At 42.3% G+C, this 14690-nt stretch overlaps 1 protein-coding gene across 1 annotated transcript; it reads right to left on the reverse strand.

Annotated features, from left to right (window-relative positions):
- Positions 1-1672: 1672 nt before the first annotated feature.
- FAM89A (family with sequence similarity 89 member A) lies at positions 1673-8180 on the reverse strand. The gene is made up of 2 exons (XM_041469092.1): positions 7618-8180; positions 1673-3664 (listed from the first exon to the last, which is right to left on the reverse strand). The coding sequence occupies exons 1-2, from the start codon at positions 7870-7872 to the stop codon at positions 3506-3508; spliced, it is 414 nt and encodes a 137-aa protein (XP_041325026.1). The 5' UTR covers positions 7873-8180; the 3' UTR covers positions 1673-3505.
- Positions 8181-14690: the final 6510 nt, after the last annotated feature.

Here is a 14690-nt window from a genome sequence, read left to right on the forward strand (position 1 = left end):
AAATTACTCTAATGATTGCCTACTGCATTAAAGCAGTACCTTTTAGTAATACATTTGTAGTGTGCATTTGAATATCTCCTTTATCTTAGTATGTAGCTGTTTCACAGTCTTGGAAATAACAAATGGCAATTCTGATTTTAGAAGATCTCTGCTTTGAAGTCAATCTGCACTAAAGTCATAGTACTGACAGTGACTTCACCAGGAGCCGAAGCTGAAGCTAAATGCTCATCTGTTATATTAGGCTTAGTATCAGTCACCCATTACTTTTTGGCACCCGCTTTCTCCAAAGCGGAGCACTCCTTCCAGACTCTTCTCTTTTTGTAGACTAAGGAAATTTCCAGGGAACTAAACTGTAACGTAATTATGACAGTATGACTGCAGTTGTCATAGCAATGGAATGAGGGTGATATGCTGTTGAAGTAAAAATAAAACTTCAAGTACAGCTAGTGGAGAACTAACGATTATTTCTAACTGCTTTACCACAATTATAGGCCCTTTGGAGAAAGGCCATTGAAGTCACACAGCGTAGATTGCCTTCTGAACTGCTGTACTCAAGTTTTCCACCTCTGAGCAGCAGGAGCCGACTGTTCTTGCGTCCTTGTGAACCTGTCTTTTCCTGGGCCTGCTCGTTATTGTGTATGCCACATGGGACTGGAAAAGTTCCACAGTGTTCACTAGGTAGAGAAGTTTCCAAGGGTTTCTTTCATTGTATCCTTAAAAGGTACCCTTAAAAAGTTAGGAGTTGAGATGAACTGGGGTTATGGAGTAAAAATGGGAAAGCTGTGCTGGGATGTGCTTTGGACCATGGGTAGGAAGCTTCTGTAGTAACGTGACTCCATTCCATCGTGTGCACACCAAACTCGGGCTGAAGCTGCCTGTAGCAACTGCTCGGTATTTAAGCTACACTTTCATACCAAGCACTTCTCTTTCAGAGCAATTTCCCTGCTTCATGCTGTTATAATGTGGTAAAGAGATACAGCTCACAACTGCAACACCAGGCACAGAAATCAGCCTCTGACGCAACTGCTTATTATTTTAAAACCTTCTTCTGGCTAGCCAGCCCTCGTGACATTTCAGTTTTCCTTAGGAACACAGACTATAACTTCTCTCCCACATGAGATGTTATTAAAAGGGGCAAGGTGCTGAAAATGTATCAAGTATTTATAATCCATCCTGTTTTTCAGTCCAAATTTTGTGGAGTAATGCTTTAAAACTTTTATTCTTCCCTTGGTACAGGAAATACCAGCCAAACGTTCCATGTTGCCTAAATCACGAGCATGATTAGAAACATAAATAATTTTGCTTTTAAATTTATATAAGAGAAAGTACTGTGAATTTTGCTTAAGTCCATTCTCACCACCAAGACTATTAAGGAACGGCACTGTCTAAAGATCTGTAAAACAGAATCAGTAGTTTTAGTAGTAGAAACAGGATTTTCTCCTGAATTCAAAACCAAGTAAAATCCAATTAAGACAGAGAAGCAGGAAAATCCATTCCAAATAGAGGTAGGTAGAACTTTTTACAATGTAATTCAAAAATTGCTTTCTTCAGTCCAGGGTGATGACTAGTTCTAGTTTTCTTATGGGAGGGTTGGGAAGAGGGGTAGGGCTTCACTGAAAAAGTAGTAGTATTCACTGAAAAAGTAAATTAAAATACACACAACATTAGAAAGTTATGCTAAACATCATGCTTTTTATTTTTGGGGAAAGAGCAAGAAAATAGCAGTACTTCAACAGACTAGAAAAAGCCTCATGTAAATACTAAAAGCACAGCAAATTATACTAAAAGCTTATACATTCTCAAGTCAAAGCATAAAGTTGCATGTAAATATGTGTGTGTATATATTTTTATACATGTATACACACATAGGCACACAACTTTTAAGTACAGATATACTATCTGAATTATCTGTGTTTTCCTTATCATTCAGTTTAGTTTGGGTGAGTGAAGCAATTAGACCAGAATTAACATTAAAAAAATATCCAACCACTGCCACAGACTAGATTAAGAACTTAGACACATACACAATTACAGCACAGTCTTTACTCTTGTGGCCTTTGAATTCCACTAAAATAAGCCAGTTTTAGAGGGAATGCACCCTGGAAGTGTCTTGGCTTTTATCACTGAAACATTCTTGGTTAAAAACTAACAGAGGAACTACCCCAGAATGTGATCTCCAATTCTTCCTGCAAACTGCACACATGCCAGACATGAACCATGCAAAAACCCTTCGAGTTTTAAGCCCTTGATTATTACCTTGTGTCAAGATTCAGGCACTGTGTTTTACAGCAATCTTCAGAATTAAATTTAAGAAACTAAAATCGCATTGGGAGTTGATTTTACTTAAAATAGAGAAGGGTGAAAACTCAGATAGTTGGCAACTCTCAGGTGATTAAGCATTTCACACAATGAATTAATAAAAATTTAACCAAGTGCTTTAGTAAGTTCTGAAAACAAAAATAAGTTATATTTCAAAGAACAAGTTAGTATAAAAAGTTTTAACATATGCAAAGTATGTGCTCAAAATAGTTATTTCGCATTTTTAAAAAGAGCTGTCATCTATCTTACAGCAACAAAGTTCACCCAGTATAAAATATTGCAATTTGTCCCATTGTGTCATATGAGAGGTTTCCTTATTCTTCATATGATCAAGAACACTTGCACAAGAGTTCAAATTATTCCAAGCCACATAGTGGCAGACAGACTATGTTTGAAAATGTGCTTTTACTATGCAGTGCAGTAAAAGCTAAGCAAACCATTTCAGAGCAGTGTTTAGCAGGTCGAAGAGCTACGTTGATGCAAGAAATCCAGAGAAGAGTATAAAAGTTAATGCCAAGTGGCAGTACCAAGAAAGTGAATTAGATCAACAGAAAAAAAACCCTGCTGATAACATTCACTATCACATGTACAGCTTGTAAGCTAGGAATAAATTAGCTTAAGGAGAAAAAAAAAAATTCACTGTGTAAACCATTCACCCAGTACAAAACTGGATGCACCGGTAAGAGCAGAACTAGCTTAGTAGTGCTGAGGATGTGCGTGCATCCAGATGCCTGTTCAAAATGCATTTATCAATGCCACTGACCGCCCCAAAAAATTATCTAGAGCTATTTACACCACAGCAGAGGCTTCCCTCCCCGCTTATGAAGTTATTACAACTCAGGAAGTCGCTGCTGTCTACTACGATTAGAATTCCAGTTATAAGCTACCAATGTTTGTAAGATGAAAACACCCACCTTCCAAATTAAATTGAAAACTCTTGTCAAGCATGTCTGAAGACTCTTCAAAAGTTAAAGTACAGCACTTTGCTCAAGTGGTATTTGCATGAGTAACTTGTACTGACAGCCTGTTAAAATAAGAGACTTTAACACAACTCGGGGTAGCTGGGTGTTCCTCCTCAGGAAGAGGGATCCATACAAATTCCAGTCGTTCTTGTTAAGGTGTGTTACAGGGAGAGAAGGACAAAAGAACCTCAGTCCAGTCAGCCTCGAGGGGAATCTTCCTGCTTCTAGAAGTATTCCTCCTCTTCATCAAAAAATCCATTTTCCAGGGCGTACGAGCAGTCTGCATTAGAGTCAGCTTGGCAGGCACCTTTGTATTCTTGAATGGATTCGTACAGGGAGTAGAGCTGACACAGCAATGACATATCCAGCTGTCGAAGGCCAACCTGAAGGGGCAACAATTCAAACAATCACTACTACAATTGTCTTTCTATGGCAGTAAAATGCTTTATATCTTTTGTCGCTAAACAGGAGGTTCAAGCTTCTTTCCACCTTGAACAGTTACGAAATGTGAAAGTAAAATTAATTTTCTAAGGTGACAGATGCTCCACGGGATAAAATGGACAAAAGAACAAGGAACTATGTGATGCAATAGTACAGAACAAATGCAAAGAGTTCTTCAAAATGTTGTATTACAATGATGTGCTTAACTTCCCATAAGGAGTTCACTGCTGTTGGAGCCATGGCAGATAAATTCATAAAGTCTATATTCCTCATTATGCAAGGGAGATATTTTTCCAGAAACACTGTGTGTCTTTCACACATCTTTCTCTGACACCATCACAGGCCCTCTGCTTTTGTTTGAAATAGGCTGGAGTAAAAGTTTTAAATGGGACTCTGACTGGTTTTCCCACTTCCCAGCTAATTTCTACTCTAATTTTCTTTTCGATATTGACATACATAGGCATCTGACACAGCCAGGTATGTCTAGCACAATACAGCACTACTTCCAGGCAGCAAAACTAAAGGAGAAGTGACACAAGGACAAACTTTGTATCTAGCAAATCTTCAGAGTATTTTTCATGTGCCACTCAAGCACAGGCTTGATTTTTAATTAAGCGCCTAATATTTTGGTCCTTAAGTTTCTCAAATATTAGTTCCAGACCAAATTAAAGATTTGCAAAACATTTTAAAAAAAGGCTGCATCTTTATGTCAGGTACAAGACCAGTATTTTGTGCTGCTAACTGAAGTAATGCTACTCATTTAACTCAATTCAGTCTCCCTCTCTGGCAACAAAATGGAGAGTTTACTTGACGTTGTCACCTATCCAAGTCAGATCAAATTAAAACTAGGTTTTGCCTTGCAGCAAATTTAAACCACTACTCAATTAGAGATTCTAGAGAAACAGACATTTCAGCCTTATTTTTCAACGAAGTATTAAGCCAACAGACTGCTCCTAGTGAGCCTCAGTTTCATCGAATAAAAAGTTTTTGCCACAACTCATGTCAAGAGGAAATAAATAAATAACTAAATCATGTTAGCAGCCTTTACTACAAACTGAACACCAGGCTGTATTTTATTCATAATGAGAACTCTTACCTCTTCTTATGCTTCTAAATTATCAGGACAATATACTCAGCACACAAGAAAACCACAACAAGCTAGCATGAAGATCTTACTTTGACACTGTTGAACTATTCTACCAGCAGCTCCTTCTGAAAGTGGGGGGAAAAAAAAATCATACGCCACAATGCCGCTGAGAAAAACAGGATACAGCATCTTTCAAGAACAACACAAATTACTTGGTGACATCATGAAGCCAAAATACAAAGTCCTGCACAGGCTAAATGTGAAGACTTTATGACAAGACATGGAGCACTGTGCTAGCTGCCAGGATATTACAAGCAAGTCTTTTCACCACATCAGATCTACGCTACTTTTCTCACCCATTTTCCTTTAGAACCTAAACTGCTCACCTCAGGTAAGAAAGAATGCTGTGAAGTTGGACTTAATGCTCTGACGTACAAGCATGAGATCCACCTGGCAGACCTGCATGAGAGCTAAATGTTTGAGGGGTAAGACTGTAGTCCAGAGCTGTTCAAAAAGCAATCAGGAGTGAGTCAAGCCAAAAAAGTCAACCTGGAGACCAGAGACCTTTGTCTCCCAAGGAGAGTGGGAGCATTTTCACCTGCAGCTCTCCTGTTTCAGCTCCATAAAAGACTTGAAGACTTTCTGTGAAGTTCAATCCTACTGACTGCCAAGCACAAACTTCAGGAAAAATTGCTCAGCAGAATTAACATAATAGGTCTTTAAACCAAATGGTTATGTTTAGTATCTTATTTTTCTGTTGCTGCAACTAATATCAAGCAATCAAACAAGAAGTCTACTGAGAAAAATGCAGCCTCTTCAAACTTTCAAGTATGATCCCTGAGGTAAGACAAGCCTGAAGAAATGTCCAACCCTGATAGCATTAGCACAATTTTTAATGCCAGCCAAACTGTGTTTGACTCTTGATAAGACAACCTATAGCACACAGTTTCATGTGATAACTCTGTTCCTCACAATCACAGTTCTAAAATGACCTCTCCTTTCCTCCCTCCCTCTCCAAAGCATCCAAGTTCAACACTTTCTCAGCTTTGGAAACCTACATACACAGTATATGTATGTGTATTGCTTGATCATGCAGGGAAAGATGCTCTGCACATTTCTTCCTCACTCACTATGGAAAATTTAAAGCAAACTCCATTGCTCAAAAATATATTTGACCACTGCAAGAAAGAGTGTTCAATATCAGTAATAAAGCACTTTTATCTTCTTGATGAAAGACAGCCTATTGGTACACAAGAGTCTCTCTAATTTGCACAGGCCACAAAAAAGTGCATCTGGAACCCAGGACCGTGTTGCTTGAAAGTCTTTGATGTGTTTAGAAATGTCTTTTTCTTCAGAAGTATTTTATCAAATTATCATCAAGGACAACAGAGTATTAAAGGAAAGTTTAAAGGGGAAGTCTAGTTATCAAATGACTTTGAGAAGTATCTCATTTGATTTCCCATTAGGAAAAAAATAGATTAGACTTGCCTAATGAGTTATCTTTGCTTTTTTGGAAAGGCTTAAGACAACTAAGACCATATGTCCTTGTTTCCTTTTACAGCATTGCAGAAGAAAGCCCTGGCAGGCGAGAGACACCCATCCTTCCTGAGCTTTAATGCAAACTGGCAATTCTAATATACAGTTTTAAGAATTATCTCTAACTGTTGAAACACTGGTGGCAGACTAAGATTTCAGCAAACTACACTGTCCTTCTAAATCCACAGAAAGACCTTTCAAAAGAGCTTTTTGTCCTCAAGCACATTTTTAGCCTGAGAAAAACAGTCTTGAACTTGGCAGATTTTCAGCAATACCATATTTCATATGCTTCACAGAGTTATTACAGTTGGAAGACACCTCTGGAGATCATCCAGTCCAACCCTCCTGCCAAAGCAGGGTCACCTCGAGTTGGTGACACACAAACGTGTCCAGGTGGGTTTTGAATGTCTCTAGACAGGCAGACTCCATGAGCTCCTTGGGCAGATTGTTCCAGTGGTCTGCTACCCTCAATGTAAAGAAGTTCTTCCTCACATTGAGGTGGAACTCCTCGTATTTCAATCTATGGCCATTGCTCTTCATGCTGTTGCTGGGCACCACCGGAAAGAGCCTGGCACCATCCTCTTGAGACTCACTCACCTTTCAGTTATTTATATGTATTAATGAGATTCCTTCTCAGTCTTCTTTTCCCTAGATAAACAGACCCATCTCCTGCAGTCTCTCTTTGTAAGAAAGACGCCCCAGACCCCTAATTATCTTTGTGGCCCTCCACTGGACCCTCTCCAGCAGGTCTCTGTCTTTCTTGCACTGATTCTACAGAATCCTCAGCGAGCGAGGCTTAGGCTATTATTAGTCACTACAGCTAATGCTTGCACCAGCAAAGCGCCAACACCCAATTAGTGTTTAATCAAAAGGTGCGCCAAGTCGCCCGGAAGAATTTCGCTATAATAACGCCGCGCTACAGGATCAAAACAGAGTTCTGGAGAAAACTACGCCGAACCACAGCCACCTGGGCTGCACGAACCACTGCCCACACTGGGGTGTTTTTTAACGCCAGCCTTTCAGCTGGCTGCCGGGTCCCGGGGGTGCCGCAGGGCGCGGTAAGCGGCTCCCCATCCGCACCCGCGGCAGCCCCGCCGCCACCGGCCCCCGCCGCCGGTGCCAGCAGCCGGGCCGGGTTACGGGGGCTGCACCGGCCCGCGCCCACCCGGGGCCGGAGCCGGGACGCCGTTCTGGCCTCGGGGAGGTGGCGGCGCCCCCGCCGCCGCTCGCCACGTCCGCCGCCCCCGCCGAGCCCCGGCCCGCCCCGCTCACCATCTCCTTGCGGAGCAGGGCCAGCGCCGCGTCCAGGTTGGGAGGCTTGGGTGGGCGCGGCGAGCCTCGGCCGCCGCCGCTCAGCTCGTCCTGGATGCGGGACTTCTGCGCGTAGAGCCGCTCCAGGTCCCGCCAGCGCCCGCCCTGGCCGCCGCCGCCGCCCGAGGACGAGGAGTTCAGCAGCCCGCTCAGGCTCTTGGGCAGCGGCGGCAGCCCCGCGCCGCCGCCGGGCCCCGGCAGCCCCGGCCCGCTCATGCTGCAGCCGCGGCCACCGACGGAAGGAGCCGCCTCGGCCCCGCCGCGGGAGGCGCCGCCCGGAGCCCGCCCCGCCTCCGGGCCTGGCGGGGGCGGGGGAGCCGTGCGGGGCCGGCGGAGGGAAGGGACGCCGGGGAGGCAGGGGAGGTAGCAGGGCGGGGGAGGCGCAGTGGTCGCAGTCCAGGTGCTCCGGGTCACTGCCGAGGCCGCTTTGTCTTAGCCGAGGCGAGCCCCTGCGGGCGCGGCCTCAGCCCATGCCCCGCAGAAACACCTCCGCGGCAGCGCTCGGTTCCCGGGCACGGGCAGGCAGAAGGGCCCTGCGGCAGCGGGGCTGAGCCTCCGGGCTCGGTCCAGGGGCTGGGGGAGGGATGAAGCGCAGTGAAAGCAGGCATGAAAGCAGATTAACTGCTGCAGGCGGAGGTGACCAGTTCTTGTGTGGCGATGGTGTTACATCAGTCGCTTGGATAACGCGACGCTGCTCACCCTTTCCATCAAGATGTTTCTTTCTGTCCCGGTTTGTGCTGGGATAAATGTCTTCTCAGTAGCCTGTACAGTGCCGTGTTCTTGATTCAGAATGAGAATAATGTTGATAATATACTGATGCTTTGATTTTTGCTGAGTCGTGTTTCTCCTAAGGGCTCTTTTTTGTCTCTGTCTGTCTCTGCTCTACCGGGGAAAAGGTACACAAAAGAAACTGGGAGGGAGCATAGCCGTGACCGGTGACCCAAACTGGCCAAAGGGATGTTCACCTTTTTTATTTGTACTTTGTTCTCAATTATTAAACTGTTCTTATCTCAACCTACTTTTGATTCTCCTTCCCATTCCACTGATTGTTGGGGGGGAGGGAGTGGGGTGGCTGAGCGAGCAGCTGTGGTGCTTTCCAGTTGGGCTTAATCCACGACACTTTCACATGCTCACAGCCAAGTTTTGTGTTTAAGGTGTTTTATCTCCAAGCATTGCAACTACACAAACCTAGGTCTATCGGCTTTGTGAGTCAAACTTCTCAATCTGAGGGTTAGCTCGTTGTCTGTCTTCCAGCGTTATTCACAGAGAGGATTATTGCTCTGCTTTACAGACATACCCAGATGCTCTCCTGAGAAGGCTGTGGAGAGGGAGCCATGCTCCAGGACCGCGGATGTGGCACAGGAATCCCCAAAACTGCCAGTGCAGCCGCAGCTCTGGTGCCACAACAATGCAACCTCAATGTGCCAACTCTGATTTTGTGCCTTTTATGCTTCCTCCCTTTCTCCTTGACATATTTGCATCTCTGGAGTCTCTTAAAAAAAAAAAAAAAATAGGGCAGTTCTGGATTATTCAAAATCCGAACCAAAGCAGGGTATTAAATTGGAGTTCTGGGAATATGCTGCCATTGCAAAGCCAGATTGTTTAGAGGTGCATTCCTATTCCCATGACCCCGCTTTGTTTGTGGGGTTTTCTCTTCAAGAAATACCCAGATATGGTGATTTTGAGTTAAGTCTCTACATACTTTCAGTTTTGTTCCCAGACTCGCATGGTTTTTTCATGGTTTAAATGTCATTGGACTCTGTGACAATTGTTTTCAAACTGCTTACAGTTGAGGAAGATTTTGCCAATCTTTGTTCATGTTTACATGCCACTTTAGGGATTGATTTTTCAAACAACCTGATGTGCTTTTTAATGATTTTTGCCCTGGAATTAAGAAGTTTTCTTTTCCCTGCTAGGCATGATGCTACTTCTGCCCAAGTTGATTGTGAAAAATAAAGTTGTGCTCATAGCTTTTATGAAAATAAAGGCATTTTAAACCATCCTTATTGTAGATTAAAAGTGTCAACCAAGGGTGCCTGACTTCAAAAACTTTGTTTTGGTTTGCTAAAGAAGTACGCACTACTATTTTTCTGCTTATTAGCAAATGTATTTATTTGTTCTCCATTCATCACCCCCTTTTTTCTCCCAGATGACAGCTATTTGAAAAAGCTTGTATTATTTTATCTAGACCACCTTATCTTAATTTTATTTCAGTTTACCTGATTTCATTAAATTCAGAGTGCATTTTCTTCACACTTGTGTCCTTTAGGCACCTTGTTGCCATGTTTGCCATCGCAGGCATCTTTATACTGTCTTACTACTCAGCTTTGTAATCTGAAAAAGGAAAAGAACTGTTTTTTGGGTTTTCAGTGACCCTTCTCTCAACTGGCAACCTTATCTAGCCTTCATTCGTACTAAATTCATAATTATCCTTTAAAATCTAAATCTACTGCTTTATTTATTTTGACCTAGTTGTAACAGGGTGATAATGGAAGCTGGAGTCTTTTGCAGTTATGTCTTTTGGTTATGAAGCAAGCTTTTGTTAGCTGTATAGACCTCTTGGTCTTTGTTCGTTTCCAAAATTGAACTACAGAAACATGTTCCTTGTCAAAACTGATCTTTGCTAAGGATGTTACCTCAAAAAACCCCACATTAAAAATAAATGTTGCTATGTCATAAAGAATTAGGAAGTTCCAGAAGAGTGGTGTCCCATAACATCTCCTTATGCATTACAGCGTGGGTTTAATTTACATGTTCATATGTGATGGTTTTCCTTTCCTAATTCATCAGGAGGATACACAATGCCTGTGTATCATTTGTGCATCATTTACTAACAACCCTCTCTCCAAATGTGATCTGTATGCATTACAGCATACCTTGAATTGATACATTAAGACTGTTCCCTACAGCCTTTTCTCTGATGCTTTCACCTCTAATAACTGAGTTATCCACAGATGTTAATGGAATTCCTCATTATGACAGCCCTGTGTTAGTTATCCACATTAGAACGAGGACTTGGGGACACAGGGAGCTGAAGGTAGGTCATGGTAAAAAACTTCAACTAATTTTAAATGCTTGGTTTGTGATTCCTGGGAATGACTTTCCACCCAACAGAACTGACAAAAGGACATGTGCCTCTGCTTCAAGCTACCCTGCACAGAGCAGCACCTTTGCTTAAATCTACCTTCATTAGGAATTTAAAGTAATACTCCACAGTTTGCAGCAACGTGGCACATGTCACATTTGTCACCTGTGCATCAGGGATGTCCTAAAACTTCCTAAACAAGATGCACCAGAGCTCCTCTGTCAGTATCCTTTTTGTGTTGGGAAGATGTCTCTCACTAGGTTAACTTGCAGTCAGAATTACTTGTCAACGGCCAGTTAGGATCCAGATATCACAGTCTGGGCATATGCAAGGCAAATTAATAATTAGTTACACATGCTTTACTCTTCCATTTGTCCCGGTAGTTAAAGTGCCTGAACACACTCTGTTTCTCATGAGGCCTATGGCTTTCATCACTGGTATGGAGGAACAGAGACCAGACTGTTCTGCAGTGCTTTGGGAATGATGTGAATCTCAGCCACTTGGCAGAAGAGAATTCAGAATTTGCTGGGTATAATTGGAACTTGATATATTATGCCATATAGTGGTTTATCCAAACAGAAACTAGATTTTCAGCTAAAGATCATTCAATTCTTAAGCATCATTTTTCATCAGTTTTAAATAAAAATGGTTGGGTCCTAATTTTGACACTTTTTTCCCAGGTATATTTTTATATCTCTGCCTAAAAGGTGAAACCTCAAGTATATTCTAACACATATCACAAGGGCTTCCAGCTAGGCCCCTAGCAAAATGGTATCCCAGATCTAGAGCAGAGATCCTCCTATTTAAGCTACCTGAGTAAACAGGAGCAATAGAGGGCTTTTACCTTTTTTATAGGTCTGCTACCTCATAGATACCCAAGAAGAACACTTCAGCCTCTACAGGATTCGGAACAAAGTGCTAAAAACACAAATACGGAGGTTTGGGGATCCAGGTTCCAGTTTAAAGTTCTGGATGAAATGTATTCTTGTGGCTATAAACCCTGTTACACACCACTTGCTCTCAGACTGCTGCTGTTGCCCTTGTTGTTGGTTTTTCACCAGATCCTGTCCTTGTGCTGGCATGGACCCTGTTCCAAAGCAGTGTCCCCTAGCTATGGTCTCCAATGCCATCAGTCCTATCTGTGCCTTTTCTTGCTTCAGCTGCCACACAACGTGGATGCTCGATCTGTGTGTCTCTGGAGAGGGATCCTGGACCAAGAAATCCCTGGCCCTTTATGCCCTCACTAGCTGTGCACGAGATCTTCACCTGCCCTGCTCCTCTGGGTCTATTGGCAATCTGTGGGGTCCACCAACACCTCACTGAAGTCGTTCTCCATGCCCAGGTGGGCAGCTCTTATCTTACACCTTGGGCCAGCCTTAGGGCCCTCCGGGTCTCAGTCCTTATTTGAAGATAACCAGCCTTCGTTTATCCTCTGCTTCGCCATTCGTGTTAGCAGAGTCCATTTAGAGTGTACCTATGCTAATTTTTGAGCAGGACCCACTCATGCTAAACTGTAAGCAACTTACAGTTAAACTTATGCCTACACAATTAATTTCTAACATTCTATAAGAAAACTCATTTTACTCTTCAGCACTCTTTCTGCTGTCTTCCTCAGCTTCTCTGCCAAATTGGATGCTACCCTTTAGCCTGCTGCAGTGAAGCAACACTGCTAATTCTTCCTTTTTATTGAAGAAACAAAAAAAAGGCAAATTTTGACAACGGAGAGAGAATGTGTCTAGGGCATGGGGGGTAGGTGTTGCAGAAAGGTGGTTAGGACTGAGCCAAGCAAGGGCAATAGATTCAACAGGAATCAGAGGTTACAGGCAGTGATCTGTAGAGATCTCATAGTATGTGTTAGTAACTGTTTCATCATTGATGGCAACTCCCAGCTGCCATGCACATGCACATGCAGAGTTTTGTTTTTCTTGTGAGCTTTGGTTTTTGTTGTTGGGTTGTTGGTTTGCTTTGCTTTGCTTTGGTTTTGGTTTTTTAAGTGGCAGCAACTCAAAGCAGAGCTCTCTTTCCTCTCTCCTTTTCTCAGTGAGGATGGTATGGATTTTTGAACTAATTTATACCCATCAGTTAAAGCAGTGAGAAGCAGTATGGAAATCTGAAAAGCATGTGCATATAGTGGCAAATAGTTACATTTCTGCAGTGATGAGTGGTCTAATTCCTCTCTCTCACTGTATTTTTTTACACTGCAGTCAGTTCCAAGTGCTGTGTTTTGTGTTGTGAATAGGAAAAAAAAAACTCAAAGTATGTACTTTCATATCAAAAATTCCAGTTCGGGATTGTAGGAAGGATCATGCTAAGGAGAAATAAGGACTGGATCTGAAAGTAAAGTTGGCAGGACCTCTAGTTGAGGTATCCAACTGTTTGTTTTCCTGATGATTTCAAAATATGGTTTATTCATATCTCTGTTCAACTTCAGATCAAACTATAAATCTTCTCCACAGTACATCACTCTGTGCACTGCAACACTGGTTTTAAAATCTCCATATTCTGTCCTCTCACCTTATTAAATTAGATGTAGTGGTATCAGTCTTTTTTTTCTTACCTCTTCAGCCTCATAGATTCTTCCCCATTTTGTGAACTCTAGGAAAAAATAATTGTAATTTAGACCACATCAAATTCATAATCCTATAATGTGTCCCTTTTTTCAGGATTTCTGTTGTAGTTAAGAAAGCAAGCCGTTTAATTATTTCTTATCAATTGGCAAAAGTAAATCCCCCAAAATGAAACAAGAAACAATGGTAGGCTGTAGGAATTTATAATTTCAGTATTATGTGAAAATTCATAGCCATGAAAGAATCCAGCAGAGTTTGTAAGGTAACTGTGTAATAAACGAGCCTTGTGCCCAAAGTTCTTAGTGGCTCTGAACATCTTCCCTACATGTCCTTTTGCTGTGTCAAAAAAAAAAAAATAAATTAAGGACTTCAAAGTGCTTTGGGATATTTTTCTCCTCTTTCCTATGAGTTTAGTATAGTTCTGATAAGAATTTGCCTCTTCCAAAAGATGGTTTGAGGGGGCATTTATTACCAGTCTCTGTGGTTAGTTCAGTTTGTTAGCCTCACAACAACTCATTTCTTACTCTCAACAGTCCAACTTGACTTACAGTAACAGCTTTCCAGAATCTGATTACTGAAAGCAGATCACCAGGGGATCAGAGCTACAGGCTTTAAGGGTATTTGTCTTATTATCCCAGTGACACTGAGCAGACCCTTTCCTTTAGTGAGATCTGCATTGGGGTCAGATCTGGAGTATGCTGTCTAAGGTGGGCTGAGGTCATTTGAGGTAAAAATGACGGGAGCTCTAAATCTGCAGGGAAAACGGCACAGCAGGAAGCAAGCTGCTGAGCAGGAATGGCTGTGGATGCACAGGAGTGGGAAGGACTTCTGCTTGCAAAGTGCACTACATTGCAGATTCTCTAGCAATTTGAATCTGCCTTAAAGCCCTTTTGATTGAGGAATGGTCACTGGTAATTTAAAAAAAAATTTCTTTATTTCTCTGTGAAATGGTCATTTGGAACAAACATGGAAGTTTCTATGTACTATTATGTCAGGGGATCTTAGCAAAGAGATCATATTTCTTGCTTCTTTCTTCTGTGTTCTCCCTTAGCAAATGTGTGTATCAGATTTTTTTTTTTTTTTTCCAGGCTGAATATGGAAATCTGTTAGATAACATGTTTTCACTAGATAGAAGTAGATTACACTGCTCAGGAGATAAACATTCCTCTTCAGCTGTAAATGGCTATAATGCTGGGGGGGCATAATTTTATATTCAGAGGTACCTGTGTTTTTGTAACATGACCTTTCCTCTCCTGCAATGCAAGTAGACAGATTTGTGCCTGAACTGAGTTGCCAAATAATTAAGTTCAAAACTGAGGCTGTAGAACCTTCAGTTCAGCGGTGCCAAATGCCATTGTCCCGTACTGCCCTCCGCCTGCCTG

Source organism: Pyrgilauda ruficollis, unplaced genomic scaffold (assembly GCF_017590135.1).
Source record: "Pyrgilauda ruficollis isolate IOZ18807 unplaced genomic scaffold, ASM1759013v1 scaffold101, whole genome shotgun sequence".
NCBI classification, from domain to species: domain Eukaryota; kingdom Metazoa; phylum Chordata; class Aves; order Passeriformes; family Passeridae; genus Pyrgilauda; species Pyrgilauda ruficollis.